Source organism: Eptesicus fuscus, chromosome 3, assembly GCF_027574615.1.
Source record: "Eptesicus fuscus isolate TK198812 chromosome 3, DD_ASM_mEF_20220401, whole genome shotgun sequence".
NCBI lineage: Eukaryota > Metazoa > Chordata > Mammalia > Chiroptera > Vespertilionidae > Eptesicus > Eptesicus fuscus.
In genome coordinates, this window is record NC_072475.1 from 54821808 (window position 1) to 54842789 (window position 20982).

Sequence of the window (20982 nt, forward strand, 5' to 3'; positions counted from 1 at the left end):
GTATCTCTCTCTCTCTCCCTAAAAATCAAGAAAAACATATCATTAAGTAGGATTTTTTTTTTTAAGTGTGTGTGAAAGACAGGACTCCATGGATGCCATGTGTAGGAATTAGCTGCCACAGAGGGTAAAAAGCAATATAAAGCTACCAACAAAAGATTGAACTGAAAGGTAATAAGGAGGAAGTTTTTATCTGGCACATGAGTTCAAGAGGGAAGCAGAAACCTGCAAGCTAGCGAAAATCCTTTGTAAATACAGCTGTAATCAGCTTTCCAGTCTGCCATCAATGGCAGAGATTGGGTGAATTCTGTCTAGAAATATTTAGATCAAGTTTCTTTACCTGAAATAATGTGAGAAGGTAACTAACATTAGATGTTATTTCATCTTTGTTCCCATTAACTCCAGCATGTAAGTATTAATAAGATTAGAGAACTGATTCTTAGGAATGATTTGTAGTTTGTCCACAGTCACATGATTATCAAATGGTGGAGCTAGGATGGTCTGACTTTAGTCCAGGGTCATTCAACCACACCATGTCATCTCCACTATGCAGCTTTATGAAAGAGCCACACTACAGAACTTCCACAAGGTAGACAGGAAAACAATTAGTCTGGAAAGAAGAATGAAATTTGGTTCTCATACATTTGGTACGGGAGTTCAGATACCTTTAGCTATCTGATGAGTATTTTATCTGGGTGATGCTTGTCTTTCTGGTTCAGATATATATACCCTCAGGTGAGGATTAAAATATTTTAAAAAATAGTCCAGAAGCTATAAGGAAGTTAAAGAATGTATACAATGGCATGATAACTTTTTAAAAAATATCTTTTTATTGATTTCAGAGAGGAAGGGAGAGGAAGAGATAGAAACATTTGCCGAAACCGGTTTGGCTCAGTGGATAGAGCGTCAGCCTGCGGACTCAGGGGTCCCGGGTTCGATTCCGGTCAGGGGCATGTACCTTGGTTGCGGGCACATCCCCAGTGGGGGGTGTGCAAGAGGCAGCTGATCGATGTTTCTCTCTCATCAATGTTTCTAACTCTCTATCCCTCTCTCTTCCTCTCTGTAAAAAATCAATAAATAAAAAAATTTAAAAAAAAAAAAAATCAATAAAATATATTAAAAAAAAAAAAAGAAACATCAATGATGAGAGAATCATTGATTGGCTGCCTCCTGCATATCCCCTGCTCGGGATCGAGCCCACAACCCATGCATGTGCCCTGACCTCCTGGTTCATAGGTCAATGCTCAACCACTGAAGCCATGTTGACTGGGCAATACAATAACTCTTTAAGATTACTTTAGACCCAATTAATATCAGTCAAAATGTGACTGAGACCAGGACCACAGAGAATATACTCAGAGTCCAGTCTGAGGTGAGGAAGAACTCTCAGAGCTCTTATTCTGGACTGAATGTTTTATTTCCCAACAAAATTCAAATGCTGAAACCCTAACCCCTCAGTATGATGGTGTTTGAAGGTTGGGTCTTTGGGAGGTGCTTAGGTCGTGAGGATGGAACCCTCACGAATGGGATTAGTGCCCTTATACAAGGGACCTCAGAGTGTTTCTTGAGCCTTCCACCAGGTAAGAACACAGCAAGAAGGAGGCCCTCTATGAACCAGGAAGTGGGACCTCATCAGACAATCTGTCAGAGTCTTGATCTAGGATTTCCAGCCCCCAGAACTATGAGAAATAAATGTTTGTTGTTTAAGCCACCAGTCTACGGTATTTCTGTTACAGCAGCCCGAAAGGACTAAGACAGCGCTCATGCATATACGCTTGGGAAGGAAAGGTGAACCTGATGGAAATGTGATGTATTTTCCTTTGAAGGCCTGGACCTAAAGAGGAAACCGGGAGCAAAGAGGAAATTCAGACTGAGTGGGAGAGGCTTTCTGAGCAATGGGGCGCCTGAAGCTGAAGGTCCAGGTGGCATCCAGGAGGAAGGTCACCTGGATACCTGAGGCTTAAAACACATGAGGCTTAAGACACGGTGCCTTCCACTTTCCCCTCTCTGTGGCAATTCTCTTACAAGTGGCCTGCTAATCCTTGAAACAACCGAAAACCTTGCACAGTCTGGGGTCAGGTTTGCTCGGGGTGACGCCTTCCTTAGGTTCTGTACCAACCCCATCTCTGACAGACTGGTGTTAATCCTCTGCCTCAAGCCCTGCCGGGACCAGCAACTCCCTGTATCCTCCTTGTAGACTTCCTTTGTTCATATTTTAGAAACAAAGATGGGGACAGGAGGTACGTTGTGACATTAGAGTTGTGATATCATAGGAGAATGGGACTCAAGACAAGCCTAGACACTTTTCAGCACTGGACTAGACCAGAACTGTCCACATAGTTCCCTTAACTAGTCACATAACTAAAACATTCTTTTACTTGAGAGAACAGAATATTCCTAAGAAGTGTCTAGACCAGTGATGGGCAACCTTTTGAGCTTGGTGTGTCGAACTTCGCCAAAAAACTGAGCATAACTCGGGTAGTGTGTCACTTTGAGGAAAAAACATTATTTCGCAAATGTTTCATCCTCAGGAGCAGCAAATGTTTCATCCTCGGCATGCGGCCCTCAGCGGCCGCGTGTCATCAGAAATGGCTACGCGTGTCAGTGCTGACACGCGTGTCATAGGTTCGCCATCACTGGTCTAGACTATAGTGCTGGGTCCACTTTTGACATCAGCACAGTGGGGGAAAGACAGCCTGAACCTCCTTGACCTCCAACCGAGCAGCACTTCGGTATGGAAAAATCTTCCTTGCCATGAATGCTCGAAACAAACACCTCTTTCTTGGCCCTCGTCGCTAAAGGAACACGGCTGTAGTGACTGAATGGTTATCTGGCCCAGATCTCCTGCCAGACCTGCCAGCTCTAACAGCATTTCTAGGAAGGAGATTCCACAGGGACTGTTTCCACAGAACTGTTTCAAGTGATTAACAGCCCACACTGAAAGAAAATATCATTTTCTCCAAGCTGTAGGAAAGGAAAATGGGAAAGGACATGGCATGTTCAGATTCAGCCAGAGGTTTGAATCTGCCTGCAGCTCTGTTCTTGAGCTTGGATCATGGACAGGTTACTCTACAGCCCTCCTTTCTCATATCCCTTTCCTCTCTGCCGATGGAGGAGAGAAGAGCCCATCCTTGGACTGTTTCAGTTGTATGCTTCTCATGTCTCCAAGTAGATTGGGAGATTTAGGACAGCAGCTATCACACTGTTTTAGCTCAGCCACTAACCTGCTGGGTGATTATTAAAAATTAAGGCTTCTTGCCGAAACCGGTTTGGCTCAGTGGATAGAGCGTCAGTCTGCGGACTGAAGGGTCCCAGGTTCGATTCCGGTCAAGGGCATGTACCTTGGTTGCGGGCACATCCCCGGTAGGGGGTATGCAGGAGGCAGCTGGTCGATGTTTCTCTCTCATTGATGTTTCTAGCTCTCTGTCCCTCTCCCTTCCTCTCTGTAAAAAATCAATAAAATATATTTTAAAAAAAAAATTAAGGCTTCTAGACCATAGGGTAGGGAAATGCTGTAACCACAGAATTTCAGCCAAATCTCTTACTACTTTCTTTCGAATTAGGTGGAGAAATACAAGCTGGGTGAGAATGGAGACAATGCACCTCATCAAAGAGTCCTGATTGATCGGATCATGTGAATCCAGGGGAAAGACTCTACTTAGGCTCTGTCCTGGTGAAAATGTTGTCCATGACTTGGATGAGTACAGGTGACCATCGAATGAGTCTGCAGCCGATATGAAGCCAGAGGAGGCCATGAATGGAGAGGATGTCAGGCTGGAGCAATGAGGAGAATTTGACAAGATGTAAGTTAACAGGAGAAAAACCACGTACCAGGCACTACGTGGGGAGATGGGCTTTTCATAGCAAACACATAAAGGATTTAAGATGAGGTTAATGCACACAGGCAGAGTCGTGCTAAGATGACTAAAGGCTGTATTTATAGAAGCATAATGTCAAGAGTAAAGTAGGTAATTGACCTGATCCACTTTATACAAGTCTGGACTCTTCTACAAGTTTGCTTCTTTCTATTCTGGGCATACCTGGGACATGCAGGACAATAACAACACTTGAAATCATGTCTTAAAAGGAATTGAGCATTTTACTTAGAATTGAAGATTTTTACCTAAAAGAAAAAAAATATTTATGGTGACATGATCTCTGTCTTGAAATAGCTGGAGCTCTGCCATGCAAATGTGGAATGAACTTGGGTTGAATCTGGTCATGAAACATGCTTTGTTTTGGTTCCTACATATTAAACTTTTTTGGGGGAAACGTTTAAAACTTGAGGGTCTATCACATTAAAGCCCACATTTCTGGCTTCTCTTAGCAAATTAGATGTGGCTTCACTGGGCCTTCCTGGCAACAGTCTGTTGGCGTGGAGTGCTGGTTCTCTCTTTAGGTGGGACAGGCATCCTCCTCTTCCCACCTGGCCTTCTGCATTCACTCACCTGACTCTTCAGCATTTGCATCTGTGACTCCTGTCAACTAAAAAGGCCACAAGTCTGTTACACTCCGCCCTGCAAGGGTCATCACAGATTTCCTCCTCAATAGCAAGATATATACAATAGAAGCCTGATATTTTCTTTGCCTTTTGTTCAACTAGCAAAGTCTATACCAAATACTTTGGATCTTGATTAAAAGTTGAACAGGAAACTGGGAGCATGCTGCCATGAGAAAGGATCACAGGAAAATGGAAAGCTTGAGCTTAGGGAAGACTGGAGACAGAAGATCAGAGGACTAGCTGACCTTGACCTCCAGCAGCCTGACCCAATGCTCCAAATTAGTAGCTTGGTTTCCCAACAGCACTGCATTTGCAAAGAATAACTTAAATTGCCAAGAACAATGAGGAAATTGTTGCCTCAGACTCTCCAGCATTGAAAGAAGGTAGAATCACACCTTGCGTGGCTGAAGGAGGAAAACTGTCTCTGTTATGCTTTTCTTGAGATGAATTGATACCATTGGGCTGTGGTCTGCACCAAATGTCTTCATCCATTCTCTTCCTAGACCACATGAGAAACTGCTTTAAAGATCTGATCAGTTAAACTCTAAAACATTTGGAATGGTTCAGAAGAGTAAAATAGGTTTTGTCGCAGGCAAAAGAACTATGAACAACTATAATTGCCATAAAAGAAGAGCTTATGATGAGAGCAAATGGCCTCAGAAGTCAGAAGAATGTCCCTTTATGCCATGTCCATTGTATTAAGCAACTTTTCACAAGGCTGTATGGTGCCCAATACCACTTTAGAAACTGTAGAGATGGTAGGAGGAGAAGAAAAGAACAATTAGGAGAGAATTGACGTGTCTTTATGGTCAAACGAGTCAGGAAATTGAGAAATGTAAACAGGTAGGATGAAGATCCATTACTTCACACTCTTACAGAATCTTGCTGGAAGTTTCTGTGCCCATCTGATGGCTTGCAAGACCTGGCAGTGGAGATCTTTCTACTTGAAATCCAGCAATGTGCGTAGGAAATATTTTCTTAACAACCTAATTTAGGGCAAGGCTGTACTTAGATCCAGGAAGAAGCTAGGGCTAGAAATAATGTCATTCTATATTAAACAACCTTAATCTCATCATGCAATTAAGTATTTTGCTTAGACTCATTCAATGGCTCCCCTTGTGTTTAGAAAAAACTCCAAATTTCTTGCCCACCATCTGGTCCTTGACGACATCCCTAGACTCATCTTCTGTTATATCCTTTCAAGCTCTGGTCACCCCACCTTCTTTAATCTCTTTTAAACCTCTTCTCTCATTGTTGGATATGTTTTTCCCTCTACCTAGATCATTGCCATACTCTGCCTTCAACTCATCTTTGCAGCTATCAGGTTAAGTATCAGTTTTCTCAAGAAGGCCTTCTCTGATTGCTACATTAGGTAAACAACCGCCCACTCACTCACCCACCCATTTCTCCTCCAGCTCCATACTTACATATACCTTGACACTTCTCACATTTATTTTATTATTATTATTATGTGTGTGTGTGTGTGTGTGTGTGTGTGTGTGTGTATGTGTTTGTGTTTATTTTTTTTTTTATTGATTTCAGAGAGGAAGGGAGAGGGGGACAGAGATAGAAACATCAATGATGAGAATCACGGATCGGCTGCCTCCTGCACACCCCACACTGGGGATCGAGCCTGCAACCTGGGCATGTGCCCTGACCAGGAATCGAACCGTGACCTCCTGGTTCCTAGGTCGATGCTCAACCACTGAGCAACGCTGGCCGGGCCATTTTTTAAATATGTTGTTTAATAACTGGTTTCCCAGCTCTATGTGTGGGCTTTGAGGGCAGAGGCTGTATCTTGTTCATTGTAGTAACCTTTGCAACTAGCAGAGTGCCTGGCATATAATCCATGTACAATATGTATCTTCAGTTAATGACTAAAGTAAAGGTTTTTGTAGAAGAAATAAGGAATAACATTTGTGAGTTTTGAAAATCTGAGACCACTTTATCTCTTTTCCTTTAGCCAGGTCTCATTTCAGTTCAAGAAGATGGGGATCTTTCTTCATCCTAAACTCCCATAGAAAGAGAAACCATACCACTCTTTTTAAAAAAAAAAAATTTTTTTTTATTGATTTCAGAGAGAAAGGGAGCAGGAGAGAGAAACATCAATGATGAGAGAGAATTACCGATTGGCTGCCTCCTGCAGGCCCCTACTGGGGATTGAGCCTACAACCTGGGCATGTGCCTTGACCAGGAATAGAACCATGACCTCCTGGTTCCTGGGTTGACACTCAACCACTGAGCAACACTGGCCAAGCATAACACGCTTGATAGTTCATCTTTGGGTCCCATATGGGGAACCTTGGGATAAATCTGACTTAAGTCCATTCGACTGCATGATCTTACCGTTCTCTTTATGACTATGAACGTTACCAAACCTCTAGTTCTTTGTCAATAAACTTACAATAGAAAGTTACTTCCCACATCATTAATCACTTGACCTTGCCGCTTTGTTCCCTGCTCTGACAGACTCAGCCATCTTCCAGCTTCCACAGGGACGAAAGAGGCTTGTTTTCATTTTTTTTTTTTTTTTTTTAATATTTTATTGATTTTTTTACAGAGAGGAAGGGAGAGGGATAGAGAGTTAGAAACATCGATGAGAGAGAAACATCGGTCAGCTGCCTCCTGCACACCTCCTACTGGGGATGTGCCCGCAACCAAGGTACATGCCCTTGACCGGAATCGAACCTGGGACCCTTCAGTCCGCAGGCCAACGCTCTATCCACTGAGCCAAACCGGTTTCGGCGAAAGAGGCTTGTTTTCATTTAGACATTGTACTCTATGAGTTCAGTATTTAGAAAATTAGTAACAATTCCCCTGGTGGAGACCTGGTGGCTAATGTATGCAAAGATGAGACGTCCTCTGGGTGGTGTGAGTAACATCACAAATGCCATCATCACAACTGACACTGAGGCTGCTGGCACTGAGGACAAAAGGGTGGCAAGAGCAAGCCCAGAACATACCATGTAGCTGAGGCCCACTGATGCAGTCTTGGCCTGAATGCTGTGAGGAGCTGCCAGACCAGGAAGGGATAAGGCATTGTGTCTTCTGAAAGGTTCCCACCATTCCTTCATTCCACAAGCATTTACAGGCCTGCTCTGCACCAGGCTGTGTTAGTCTCTCAGGACCTAGGAATCTGCCTTCTAAGTCGCCCACAGCCTGGGGTGAGGGTGAGGAGGGAGGAGTTCCTATATGAGAGAGAGCATTTCTGTTCTTATGTTATCAAAGATTGACGTTAAAGACTTCATGTTAATGCAAATATAGTCCCACAGAGATCTTTTTTTAGTTGCGTGTGTGCGGTATTTTTTGTTTGTTTGTTTTTTACACAGAGATCTTAAACATAGAACACAAAGCAGTTATCCAGTATCCTGAGGGGGGGTTGGGGTGGGGACGAAAAAGATGGCCCAAGGCAAAGCCATAAAATAGGCAATTCACCATCGATGTAGCCAAACCACCCCAAATTCCCTGTTGCCATGAGCCTGTCCTCACTGGCTGGTACCCCTGGGCCCCTTCCTGTGGCACAGTTTGCTACTACTTCACCATCCCCCCCAAGTGTGCTCTCACAGATGGAGAAGAGACTGAACTAAACCCATTCGTTCCAGGGTAGGGCAGCAAGGGGGTTGGGAACTCTTCCCCCACCCCATACCACCACCACCAGGCAGAAGGCATTTCTCCCGATCCAGTGCTGTTACCCAGTAAGCACACCGCCTCTCCCAAGTGTCTCAGGTTTGAAACATGACATTTCAAAACAGTTTTTTTTATGGGGGAAATCCAAACTTTGTTGGGCATCTTTCATTTGTTTCACAGGTTGATATTATTATTACTAGAGGCCCAGTGCACGAAATGCGTGCACGGGTAGGGTCCCTAGCGGCTGCAGGCTGCTGGCCGGGGCCTCCCTTCCCCAGCTCCCTTCCCCTGTCTGCCGGCCGGGGGGCTTCCTTTGTTCTGCGCCACCCCCCAACCCCCAGGTGGTCAGTGCACATCATAGCAAGTGATCAAACTCCCAGTCGTCCATCAAACTCCTGTGGGGACACTTTGCATATTAGGCTTTTATATATATATATAGATTATTATTTTGAACATATATGAGAAACATCATCTTTCAATGCTTAAGGCCCCAAAGGTGTAACTCCTTCCCTGCCAGAGGCTTTATGGGCACATCTGAGGCCTCTGCCCAGCCACCTCTAGGGGAGTTATTCTCAGGAGAGGGATTCCAAGCCACACCGAAGCAGGGGGATGTTAGGGAGGGAAATGATGCTAAAACTTGAAAAATAAGGTGAATTTAATCTGGATGGTTTCTTCATAAGAATTCACTTACTTTCTAATGGTATCCCAACCTATAAACTTTATAGACATTGTTAACACTATACACTTTATGGACACTTCAAACCTGTAAAGAATTTTTGTGAGTTTATTTGAGCCAAACTGTTGACAATTGCCAGGAAGCAGAATCTCAACGTATTGGGATAATGCTCTGGAGAATGGCGGTTTTTCATCTATTTTTATACATAGGAGGAGATGTAGGTGGGTTACATGAAATCCATTGGTGATAGATTAGAAAGGCGGGAGAAAGCAAAGCTGGGGGGGACCTCTGGGATTGGATAAAAAGTAAAATGATAGACACATACTTAGGTGGGTGCGGGATAGTTAACCATCAACAATTAACCTGATAACAATAACAATGAAGGAATTTATGGTCTCCTGTCCTGCCCAGGGCATTTGGTTGTGGCCTGAGGAGTCTGGAAAAAAGGGAAGTTATTTGTTACCCTGACATTTCAAGGATATGTTATTATAGATGCAAAACAACAGATAGGCTCAGTTAAGGTAAAGGTTGACCTTGTCAGGGAAGATACCGGCCTAGGCGGTGACTCCTTTGTGGTTCCTTTAGGTCTCTGAGTTTGCAAGACTGCCATGCAGGCCTTCCCCGAGCTTGTCAGGTCAGCATGTGGCCCCTTTCTTCCACACACAGGTTCAATAGGGATTCAGAAGAGAGGTACTGGGAGAAGCAAAGAATGGGAGAAAAAAATTATTTTATCCAAATCTGAGCACAGCAGCTACTCCATTCTCTCTTCCCCAGCAAAAGCTCTGAGTGTGTCTATTTATTTCACTCCCACAACAAGCTTTGCGCTTGGCAGAGGAGTGTTTCCGTGAAATGCTTGCTCCGGCGCTGAATCACCTAAGGATCTCTGCCCAAGCTGGAGAGGGAGGAGGGGCTCCTGGCTAATTGAAACTCTGTTTCACCACAGAAGTAACGTCTATTGTGAATGTGAACGTATTTCCTTCTGAAAATTCCTTTCTTCCTTTTTCCTTCTTTCATTTTTAAAAAAATATAAATTGTGGGTCCACAGCTTTAGTCTCACAGTGTCTCTGCACTGCTCCCCTCTACCCTGCCCCAGCTTCTCTGTGGCCTGTCCTCTTCATTCCAGCTGCCGTAGCTGCAGGCTCACAGAGAAAGCAGGTCTCCTGTGCTTCAGGAAAATAAGTCACCCTCCCGTTCTCTGTGTATTGGGCTTAGAAAGTGAAAGTGAGCCCTGGCCCCTGTTGCTCAGTGGGTTGGGTGTCCTCCGGTGCACCCAAAGGTTGCCGGTTTAATTTCCTGCAGCCTATTGATGTTTCTCTCTCTCATTGGATGTTTCTCTCTCCCTCTCCCTTTCCATTCCTCTCTCTGTAAAAAAAAAAAAATTTTTTTTAATCAATTTTTAAAAAAATCTTAAAAGAAAGTGGAAATGAAAAATAGCATTTGTTTAGCACTGACTAGATGCTAGGTACTACGCTATGCACTTTCTATAGATTTCCTTTTTATTTTTTTAAAGATGAAGGCTACTTTATTGAATGATTTATCCATGTAATTGCCAAGGCCACTATGTACAGGGAAGCGAGGGGGAGCTTTGTTTCTTGGTCTCTTCCTCCTTGGACAGAGTCCTGATGCTCTATCTCCTCCTCCTTGGCCTGGAGCCGCTCTTCACGGGCCTCCTTGGTCTCAGACCTGCGGGCCTCGGCCTGGTCAGCCAGAAGCTTCTAGCGAGCCCCGTCTGCCTTCAGCCTGTGGCTGTGTTCCATGAGAATCCGCTTGTTTTTGAACACGTTACCTTTCTTTCTTTCGTTCTTTCTTTCTAATATATTTTATTGATTTTTTACAGAGAGGAAGAGAGAGGGATAGAGAGTTAGAAACATCAATGAGAGAGAAACATCAGCTGCCTCTTGCACACCCCCTACTGGGGATGTGCCCGCAACCAAGGTACATGCCCTTGACCGGAATCGAACCTGGGACCTTTCAGTCCGCAGGCCGACGCTCTATCCACTGAGCCAAACCGGTTTCGGCGAACACGTTACCTTTCACTTTCAGGTACAGGCTGTGATCCGTGGTCGTCACTCTTCTGAGCAGCCGGCGAAGAATTCTCATCCTCCGCCCCCCGGTGACTTTCTCAGGCATTCGAGCGTTGGCAGTACCCTCCTGCTTACCTGTGCCCATTTGCCGGCCCTTCCTGCGGGCCAAGGTGATTTCCGGGCATCGAGCCCGGGAGTGGACAGTCACAGGCTTCTGGACAATCAGCCCATCTTTGGTCAGCTTCCCAACCTGCTGCCGGGCGTTGTCATTGGCGATTTCATTGGTCTCATTGGGGTCCAACCGGACCTTCTTTTTGCCATAGCGATGGACACTGGAGACAGGCCTCTCCTGAAGCCTGAGCATATGCATGAAAGGGAAGAACCCACATATAGTTTCCCATTTCACTCTAGCTCCATTTTACAGATGAGAAAACTGGGTCTCACCAAGGTAAGTAATTTGCCCAAGATCACACACACCAAGTAGCAGGGATTTGAAAGCTGAAGCCAAAGTTCAAGTTCTTTCCCACTGTAGTACCTTCATTCACTCATTCAACAATGTATTCAAGAGCTGGGGAACGCAGGAGAGGGGAAAAAGGGAGGAGACATAAAATTCACAACAAAGCATATGTCAGGTGCTATGTAAAAAGTGAAAACGGGAAAGGAGTGGAGAGTAATGGGGAGGGACTGCTACCATGTACAGAATGGTCAGCGAAGGCCTCTGCGAGGGTGTCACCGGGAAGGGACTGACCCAGAGCGGGTCTGCCGTGGACCAGCCTGTGGTGCGTGGGTTCTTGACTTTGTGCAGGAAAGATTCCACAACATGCAGGGAGATTTTGAGGGTACATTTATTAAAGTTGGGATAGTGTGGAGCATTTGAGATCTTGCTCCCTGGCATATGTCCTTAGTTTGGCTCAAATAAACTCTTAAAAAAAAATTTTTTAAAAAGGAAAAAGCTGCGGATGGTAAAACGAGGAATGGCTCAGGATAGAAGAAACAACAGGAGAGAGCCTAGCGGGGGCTGCTTTGCTCTCTAGAGAGGTTATAAGAAAGAGGCCTGGGGAGGGGCGGGAGCGAGGGGAGGGAGATTAATGGGGAGGGGGGCAGAAATGGCGACATCTATAATACTTTCAACAATAAAGATAAATTTAAAAATAAAAACAAGAAAGAAGTAAGCCACGGTGGGGCTGCAGTTAGCTTACTGGGAAGTAAAAGCCACAGTGATAGGAGTGAGCCAAGGTGGGGCTGAAATTAACTCACGAAAAAGTCAGAAAAGCCCTGGCCGGTTTGGCTCAGTGGATAGAGCGTCGGCCTGCAGACTGAAGGGGCCCAGGTTCGATTCTAGTCAAGGGCACATGCCCAGGTTGCGGGCTCGATCCCCAGTGTGGGGAGAGGCAGCTGATCAGTGATTCTTGTTGCTGTTTCTAACTTTCTTTCTCTCTCTCTCTCTCTCTCCCTTCTTCTCTGAAATCAATAAAAATATTTTTTTAAAAGCCAGAAAAAAGGGGGCCTTGGAGACCGGTTCAGGGAGTAACCCTGAGAGGAGCTGCCGCTACCTGCTGTTCCCCAGGTTACATGTCTCATGGGGACCCTTAGAGTTTTAGGGAAGAATTCACACACACACACACACACACACACACACACACACACTTCACAAGGGAGAAAGAAAAGGCTTGGGCATGCTCCTGAGACTGTCCTGGTTCTTTTGTCTTGAGGGTTTTTATTTCTTTTTGCAGGTGGGAATCTTAGGGGAGGTCTCAGGGGGAGGGTTTCAGCAAAATATTCATCAACTTTCCAGGTGTGTGTGTTTTGTTTTGTTTTATATGTTGATGCACCAAAAATGAGTGCATAGAGGGACCATGGTAATTTTCTGGTCAGCTTGGATCTAGTTCTAATTGTTGGTTTTGTTGTTGTTACTTATTCCCCTTACTTCATCTGTCCTTGGGCTTGGCTGGCACTAATGGCTGTAATTGGGTCTCTGTTATCTATCTCTCTGCCCATGGTGATTTAAGCTATTTACTCTTTGGTTAGGGAGGAGAGGTGTAAACCATTTGCTCTAAAGTGTCCTTGGTTAGGGAGGATAAGGTCTTGAGATTCACTAGCTGGCTGTAAATTGCTTGACTTGTTTGGCTCTATTTGTCTAACCATTTGTCTCCGATTCCCTTTTCCCACTTGTCCAAAATTCTCTTAACATCTAACTATTCTGCCTCAAGGGGATGACACTGAAGCAGAGATCATACTGTGTACCTGCATTTTCTTTTCTTTTCTTTTTTAAATTTTATTTTATTGTTTAAGGTATTACAAATAGTAGTACATATTGCATTTTCACTCTTACACTCACAAGTTGGTGATTTCAGGTAATGTTTCTAGGGCCCTACATTTACATATGCTAACAGGTGTCTTTCATCAAGATACCTATCACCCTGCCGGCATGACTCAGTGGTTGAGCATTGACCTATGAGCCAGGAGGTCACAGTTTGATTCCCAGTTAGGGTAGTGGACTTGATCCCCAGTGGAGGGGCATGCAGGAGGCAGCTGACAAATGGTTCTCTCTCCTCATTGATGTTTCCATCTCTCTCTCTCTCCCTACCTCACTGAAATCAATAACAATGTTTTGTTTTGTTTTGAAATATATTTTATTGATTTTTCACAGAGAGAAAGGGAGAGGGATAGAGAGCTAGGAACATCGATGAGAGAGATACATCGACCAGCTGCCTCCTGCACACCCCCCACCGGGGATGTGCCCGCAACCAATGTACATGCCTTTGACCGGAATCGAACCTGGGACCTTTCAGTCCGCAGACCGACGCTCTATCCACTGAGCCAAACCGGTTTCGGCAGAAGTCAATAACAATGTTTTAAGAATACATTCTCTATGGGGGGTGGGGGTGATGGGGGAATAAGGACACATATGTAATACCTTAATCAATAAAGAAATTTTAAAAAATTAATAAAAGAATACATTCTCAAAGGAGATTGCACTTTAACACTACAATACACACCCACTGGGCAAAGGAAGGCCATAGAACTGCAGTGACTTTTTCGGGTCCCAGAGAGAATGACACCAAGTGCCAACAGAGGCAAACTGAAGACAAACTACACAGTCCCCATGCAGTGCCGCCAACAGGAAACCTCTCCGTCACCTGCAGACACTGGAGTTGCAGAGAAGAATAGCAGGACCTGGCAGAACATGCTCGGACCACAACCCTTCATCGTGTAATCTTGCCTTTAACTTGTTCATCATACCAGAGCCTGCTCCAGGCACTCTTTGGTATAGAGTTGCAGCTTTGGACCTTGATCAATATATTAAAGAACTTCTTTTTTTTTTTAAATATATTTTATTGATTTTTTACAGAGAGGAAGAGCGAGGGATAGAGAGTTAGAAACATCGATGAGAGAGAAACATCGATCAGCTGCCTCTTGCACACCCCCTACTGGGGATGTGCCCACAACCAATGTACATGCCCTTGACTGGAATCGAACCCGGGACCCTTCAGTCCCCAGGCCGACGCTCTATCCACTGAGCCAAACCGGTTTCGGCTATTAAAGAACTTCTAAAGGTTCAGTAGCGTCATGAAGTTACTGTCTGCACTATCAATATCCTGTAAGCCAGTCACAATAAATTCAGGTTTTGGTTGAGCTCAGCCTGGTTGCTGGGCTGCTGCTGCTGCTGAGCTGCCAGATGTTCTCACAAACTTCTTCAGGTTCCCCTCCAGGTGGTCACTATGGCCCCACAGTCAGCACTGTCATGGGTGTGGCCCTGCTCTCTGCTTCCCGCTTCTTCCGGCCCACCACTGCCTCTGTTTCCCTGTGTATCTCCTTTGGAGCAATGTCCATGTAGCTCCTTTCCGCGTGTTTAAATTGGCTTACTTGTCTTTTTTTAAAATTGAATTTATTGGGGTGATATTGGTGGATAGGCTTACTTATCTTTTTATTAATGAGCCATTAGAGCTCTTTACATATTCTGGCTATGAGTCCCTTATCAGATATATGTTTGCAAATATTCTTCTCCCTTTCTGTTGGGTTGTTTTTTCACTTTCTTGATGGTATTGTTTGGAGCACATTTTTTAATTTTCATGAAGCCCAATCTATTTTTTCTTTTGTCACTTATACTTTGATGTTGTGTTTAAGAAGGCTTTGCCTAACCCCAGATCATGGGGGTTTACTCCTCTGTTTTTCATTCTGAGAACTATAATTTTCTCACAACAGTTTTTCTTAGTTTTGGCTCTTACATTTATGTCTTTGATCCATTTTGAGTTAATTTTTCTCTATGGTATATGGTCCAGTTTTATTCTTTGGCATGTGGATATCCAGTTGTCTCAGCACCATTTGTTGAAAAGACTAGAGAGATATTTAAAATATATATAGATTGGATCACAGCTCTCCTCTGATAAAACTTTCAGTGATTTTCTATTATAAAATATAAATTTCTCTGCCTATCACTTCACTCTCATTTCACACCACTCTCTCTCTTGCTCACCATACTCCAGGCTCCCAGATCTCTCATTTCTCAGAATAAGTGAAGGTTACCTTTTCCTTAGCTTCCTCATCTTTCTTCATCTCTAACTTTTGATGTCTCCTCATGGATGACTTTCCTCCACTACTCTTGTAAAGTAGGTTCTCCATCTCATCCCATTTATTTTCTTATATGATCCCCTTTTATTCATTTATTTTTATTTTTTTTTTATTTTTATTTCAGACAGGAAGGGAGAGGGAGAGAGAGAGAGAGGGAGAGAAACATCAATGATGAGAGAGAATCATTGATCAGCATGCCCCCTACTGGGGATGGAGCCCACAACCTGGGCATGTGCCCTTGACTGGAATCGAACCGGAGATCCTTCAGTCTGCAGGCCAACGCTCTATCCACTGAGCCAAACCGGCTAGGGCTATATGATCCCCTTTTACTTTCTCCATAGCCTTGTATTTATTTTGCTGCTTTGTTTTTTCACCAGTATCTAAAGAGGGTGAAAGATACGCTTGGGGTCAGGAAGCATACCCAGCTTTCATTCTGAGAACTATAATATTCTCACAACAGTTCCTTTTTCACTTATAACGCTTATTTGCCTTATTTCAGTGTCATGCATTTGTTGCAGAATTACTAAAATGAGGGTTGGGCGTTCTGTTTTTTTTATCATTTCCGACAGAAATGACATTATTTCTCTAAGCTTTCTTCCTAAAATGCCTGCCATGGGCCCTGGGATGGAAGGACAGACCTGGTTAGGAACGCCGGAAGCCACGCCCCACAAGGCACGATCTCCAGCCGCTCCTTTGTCCCTCCCTCCCTCCCTCCCGGTCCGTCCCGCCTCTCCTCCCTCCCTCTCGCGGTTCCCCCTCAGCCACACCGGCCCCGCCCCCGGAGGCCACGCCCCCTTCCGGGCCCCTGCCCTGCTCCAAGATGGCGCCGGGAGCTTCTGCTCTGGGGGAAGTGAGCTCACACTATTCCGGAAGGGAAGGCGGGGAGCCAGCAGGCGGGTGGATGACCCGCCGTGGGGCTGTGGGTGGGGCGGCGGCCCTGGCTGTGGTGTTCCCTTTGCGGGCTGGAGAGAGGGCGTGGGGCTCTCTCGCCTCTCGAAGCCGGTCGAGGGCCCAGCACCGGGCCGGTTGGAGGAAGTCACCCCGAGCGGCTCGCCTCTGGCGGAAGGAGAGGCGGCCCTGGGAGCCGGCGTCCCGCCCCCGGCGGCCTCCTTCCCCGACCCTCCTCCTGGGCTGCGCGGGCGGCGCCAGCTCGGGCTCGAGGGCTGCGGCGGGAACCGCCTAGCCGGCTGGCCCGGACCCTCCCCCTGAGGACCTGCTGGAGCAGAGGGCGCGCGGCGGGTCCGTCCGCCCGTCCGCCCCGAGGTCAGGCCGCCGGTCCCCGTCCGTGGTCCTCTGGCCTTCGCCCAGCCCTCTTGGCACGAGCCCCCGACTTCCCCGCGTTGCTTCTGCCTCGAGCATGCCACCCAACCCTCTGGCGGGGTGATTTGTCTGCGTTGCTTTGCCGGGAAGGAGGTCCCTGTTTAAAGGGTCGCTGTCCTCGCTCCCCGTGCTCCCCCTGCCCTCTGGAAAGTTTTCCTCCAGTGGAACGCTTGTCTTCCTTCTCTGGACCCATTTGATGGTGCCCGCTCCGGCCACCGTCTGATTTAGCTCGCGGGATCACCTTAGATCGGATCTTAAAAATCACCACCCACCAAACGACAGAGCTGTTCTCCGCGCCCAAGAAGGGCAAATGGACTTTGGAGTTGAGATGCAGGGGGTTGAACCCGTGTCAACCATGAAAGCCTCAGAGAGCGAAGCAAAGCTGGAGGGCCTGGCCCCGGCCGTGACCCCGAACAAGAACAGCAGCAACAGCAGCGGTGGCGGCGGAATCAGCAGCAGCAGCAGCAGCAGCAGCAACAGCGGCGGCCGCGGAGGCAGTGCAAAAAGCTGGCAGTACAGGTAGGGCCCTTTCTCCAAGGTGATCTCCTGGGGTGGATTGGGGGGGGGAGGGGGGGAGTGTGCTGGAATCTGCGTCCCTGCCGCTGTTGAAAGGTGAAGTTTTCCCACTGACTTCCAGAAGCAACTCATTTCATTTGGACCTGGGATCACATCTTTCATTAACGCGATTTAATTCATTCACTTGCCCGCTCAACAGGTATTTATTGAGGCCTGTTGGAGAATACCTAAATGTATCCTTGAACTTCCTCTGCAACCCTAGAGTTACTCTTTCCTCTGATTTAATTCTGTGCCCGCTTCTGTTTTTTTTTTTTTTTTTTTTTTACCGTGTTGCAATTTGTTTACAAGCCTGCCTTCTCTGCTTGACTGTGAGGGCAGGGTCAGCTTAACTCAGCTCTCTCCAGAAGCTCGCAAACACTAGGTGCTCAAAAGGTATTTGTTGAGTGATTGGATGAAATTATGGAATCAGAAAGATTCTTGCCCTCCGGGTGTTTGTGACTTAAAAGGGGAGAGGTACATACATGGTTTGAATACAAAGGCAGAGGTACCTATGCTAGTGCCTCTGATACTCTAAACCAGTTATCCTAGAGTTTCAGTTTGAGTTGACCAGGCCACTTACTAGCGCTCTGTCTTGATGAGAAATTTTACATTTGTTAATTTCCCTTAATACGAATGAAAAACTTAAGGAACAGGAAGAGAGTCCTGGATAAGCAACAGTTTTTTTTTGTTGTTTGTTTTTTTGATATGTAAAGTATAGAGGAATATACCCTTCCAGAATCTTAAGAATGAATGAAATTAGAATATCCCATGTTATTGGAACTAAAGGGATGAATTCTTTAGGAAAAGGAAAATTTTGCCTGACTCTAGTCGTTTTTAGCCCTTGTGATGCTTGTAGTTGTGAAACTTTAGATTAAAGCCAAGATTTTGTGAAGGATATATATATATCATGAATAATCTTCTGTATACATAAAAGCCTAATCGACTGTTGGACTGGTAGCTATGCTGCATACTGACCACCAGGGGGCAGACGCTCTGACCGGTAGGTTAGCTTGCTGCTGGGGTCCGGCTGATCCGACTGAGGGAGATGGGCCGAACATGCCCTGGAGCCCTCCCGTGGTCCCTCCCTGGCCCCTGATCATGCACCAGTGGGGTCCCTCAGCCTGGCCTGTGCCCTCTCGGAATCGGGGATGTCCGAAGGCCAGACTGAGGGACTCCACTGGTACACAAATCCATGCACTGTGTCTCTAGTATCCATATATGTGAACATATATGACTATATTAACATACAGAAAAAAAGTGTAGATTATAACTTTTATTGATAAGTGACTGTATGACAAAAATATATATAGTTACTGTGAGGTGTGTAGGCCCATTTTTGGAATCAACGTGATGTATTTTTGTATGTGTCTTAAGACAAACCATATAAAATTAATTACTTGGCAGGGATATTTTTATATGACTTAAGAAAGCAAGAACCATGGCCGGTGTGGCTCAGTTGATTGGAGCATTGTCCTGTACACCAAATGGTTGCAGGTTCAGTTTCCATCAGGGCACATACCTAGGTTTCAGGTTTGATCCCCAGTTGGGGCCTGCAAGTTAGGCAACTGATCATCATATTGATATTTCTCTCCCTCCTTCCCTCCCTCCCTCCCTTCCTCCCTTTCCTCCTCCTCCCTCCCTCTTTCTTTCCCTCCTTCTACCTCTCCCTCTCTCAGTCCCTCCTTTTTCCCTCTCATCCCTCTCTTTCTAAAAGTCAATAAAAAACCACAGCAACATATCCTCAGGTGAGGATTTAAGAAAAAAAAAGAAAGAAAAGAAAGCAAGATAAGGTAATATTCTATGTAGCTGGAGGTCAATTTTTTGACATCCTCAAATCTTTTTTTGAAATCTAGTCTCAATTGAATGGGAAAATTAAACAAGTTTCTTAGAAGCACTGTGGAGAATTCTCATAAAGCCATGCTGTACTTTCATTCGGAAGCCTATTATCCATTATTTAGGGTATTATTTAATCCTACATAATAATAGGCAAATATGCAAATTGACTGCACCTTCGCTATGCCCAATCCACGCCCACCAACCAATCAGGGTGAGTATGCAAATTACCCCAACCAAGATGGCGGCTAATTTGCATATCAAGACAGCATAGAAAGAAGCCAAGAGCTGCAGAAGGGAGCAAAGCTGCAGAGAAGCCAGCAAGCGGGGGAGGGGGGGGGCGGGGAGGAGAAGGGAGGAGCGGAGGCGGGGCCAGGGGAGAAGGAAGGAGAGCAGGTGGGCTGGTGGAGAAGGCAGGGTGGGGGAGAAGGGAGGAGCACAGGTGGGGCCGGGGTAGAAGGGAGGAGAGCAGGCGGGCTGGTGGAGAAGGCAGGGTGGGGGAGAAGGGAGGAGCACAGGTGGGGCCGGGGAAGAAGGGAGGAGAGCAGGCGGGCTGGTGGAGAAGGCAGGGCGGGGGACAAGGGAGGAGAGCAGGCGGGGTAGGATAGAGTGCAGCAGGAAACCCTATTGCAGGATTTTTCCTGCAACAGGAACGCTACTAGTTATATAATTTTCAAACTAGAATCCATTGGAATCACAAATGGAAAAGGTTATCATGGGAAATCTAACAGAGGAAATGGCAATTGACAATGTAGGACAGTCAAAGAAGATTTGAAAAATTAACATGCAGGCTCAGCTATTTTACTTCCTAGTACAATAATCATGGTCACAATGACCTTGTCATCCAGGAAAGCACACCTTGTTTAAGAAGGTAGAGAACTGTATGATCCAGTGGTGAACAGTTTCAAAGAAAATAGCAATCGAACCCAGGACCCTTCAGTGTGTTGGCCAATGCTCTATCCAATGAGCCAAACCAGCTAGGGCTCTTTTCACTTATTTTTTTTAAAATTTAAATTCTTTATTGTTTAAAATATTACATATGTCTCCTTTTTCCCCCATTGGCCATTCCCACCCCCCAGCACATGCCCTCACCCCCTTCTGTCTGTGTTCATGGGTTATGCTTATATGCATGCATACAAGTCCTTTGGTTGTCTCTTAACCTTCCCTCTGAGGTTGGACCGTCTGTTTGATGCTTCTGTATCTCTGGATCTAATTTTGTTCATCAGTTTATGTTGTTCGTTATATTCCACAAATGAGTGAGATCATGTGATATTTATCTTTCTCCGACTGGCTTATTTCGCTTAGCATAATGCTCTCCAGGTTCTTCTTTTTTTAAATCAATAATCACTTTATTATTATTTTTTTTACTTTACTTATTTTTAAATCTTTATTGTTAAAGGTATTACATGTGTCCCCTTTTTCCCTCATTGAGGTCTCCCACTCCGCCCTTGCCACTTTCTTTTTTTTTTTTAATATATTTTATTGACTTTTTACAGAGAGGAAGGGAGAGGGACAGAGAGCTAGAAACATCGATGAGAGAGAAACATCGACCAGCTGCCTCCTGCACACCCCCTACCGGGGATGTACCCGCAACCAAGGTACATGCCCTTGACCGGAATCGAACCTGGGACCTTTCAGTCTGCAGACCAACGCTCTATCCACTGAGCCAAACCGGTTTCGGCGACTTTCTTGATGTTATTGTCTGTAGCACAAAAGCTTTTAATTTTTATGAAGCCTAATCCAGTTTTCCTTTTGCTTATACTTGGTGTCATATCTCAGAAATCATTGCCAAGTCCAGGATCACAAAGATTTATGCAAATGTTTTAATTTAAGAGTTATATATTTTAGCACTTACATTTAGATCTCTGATCCATTTT

General features: G+C 45.4%; 1 protein-coding gene and 1 pseudogene across 2 annotated transcripts in view; one reads left to right on the plus strand and one right to left on the minus strand.

Moving 5' to 3' along the window:
* Nucleotides 1-10346: 10346 nt before the first annotated feature.
* LOC103298757 (60S ribosomal protein L19-like) lies at nucleotides 10347-11195 on the minus strand (annotated as a pseudogene).
* Nucleotides 11196-16302: 5107 nt separating this feature from the next.
* The window catches only part of OSBPL11 (oxysterol binding protein like 11), an 89414-nt gene continuing 84734 nt past the window's right edge, over nucleotides 16303-20982 (plus strand). For both annotated transcript variants that reach the window (XM_008155499.3, XM_054713900.1), the window contains exon 1: nucleotides 16303-17236. In XM_008155499.3, the coding sequence (XP_008153721.2) occupies nucleotides 17028-17236 (209 nt within the window). In that variant the 5' untranslated portion in view covers nucleotides 16303-17027. The remainder of the gene's footprint in view (nucleotides 17237-20982) is intronic.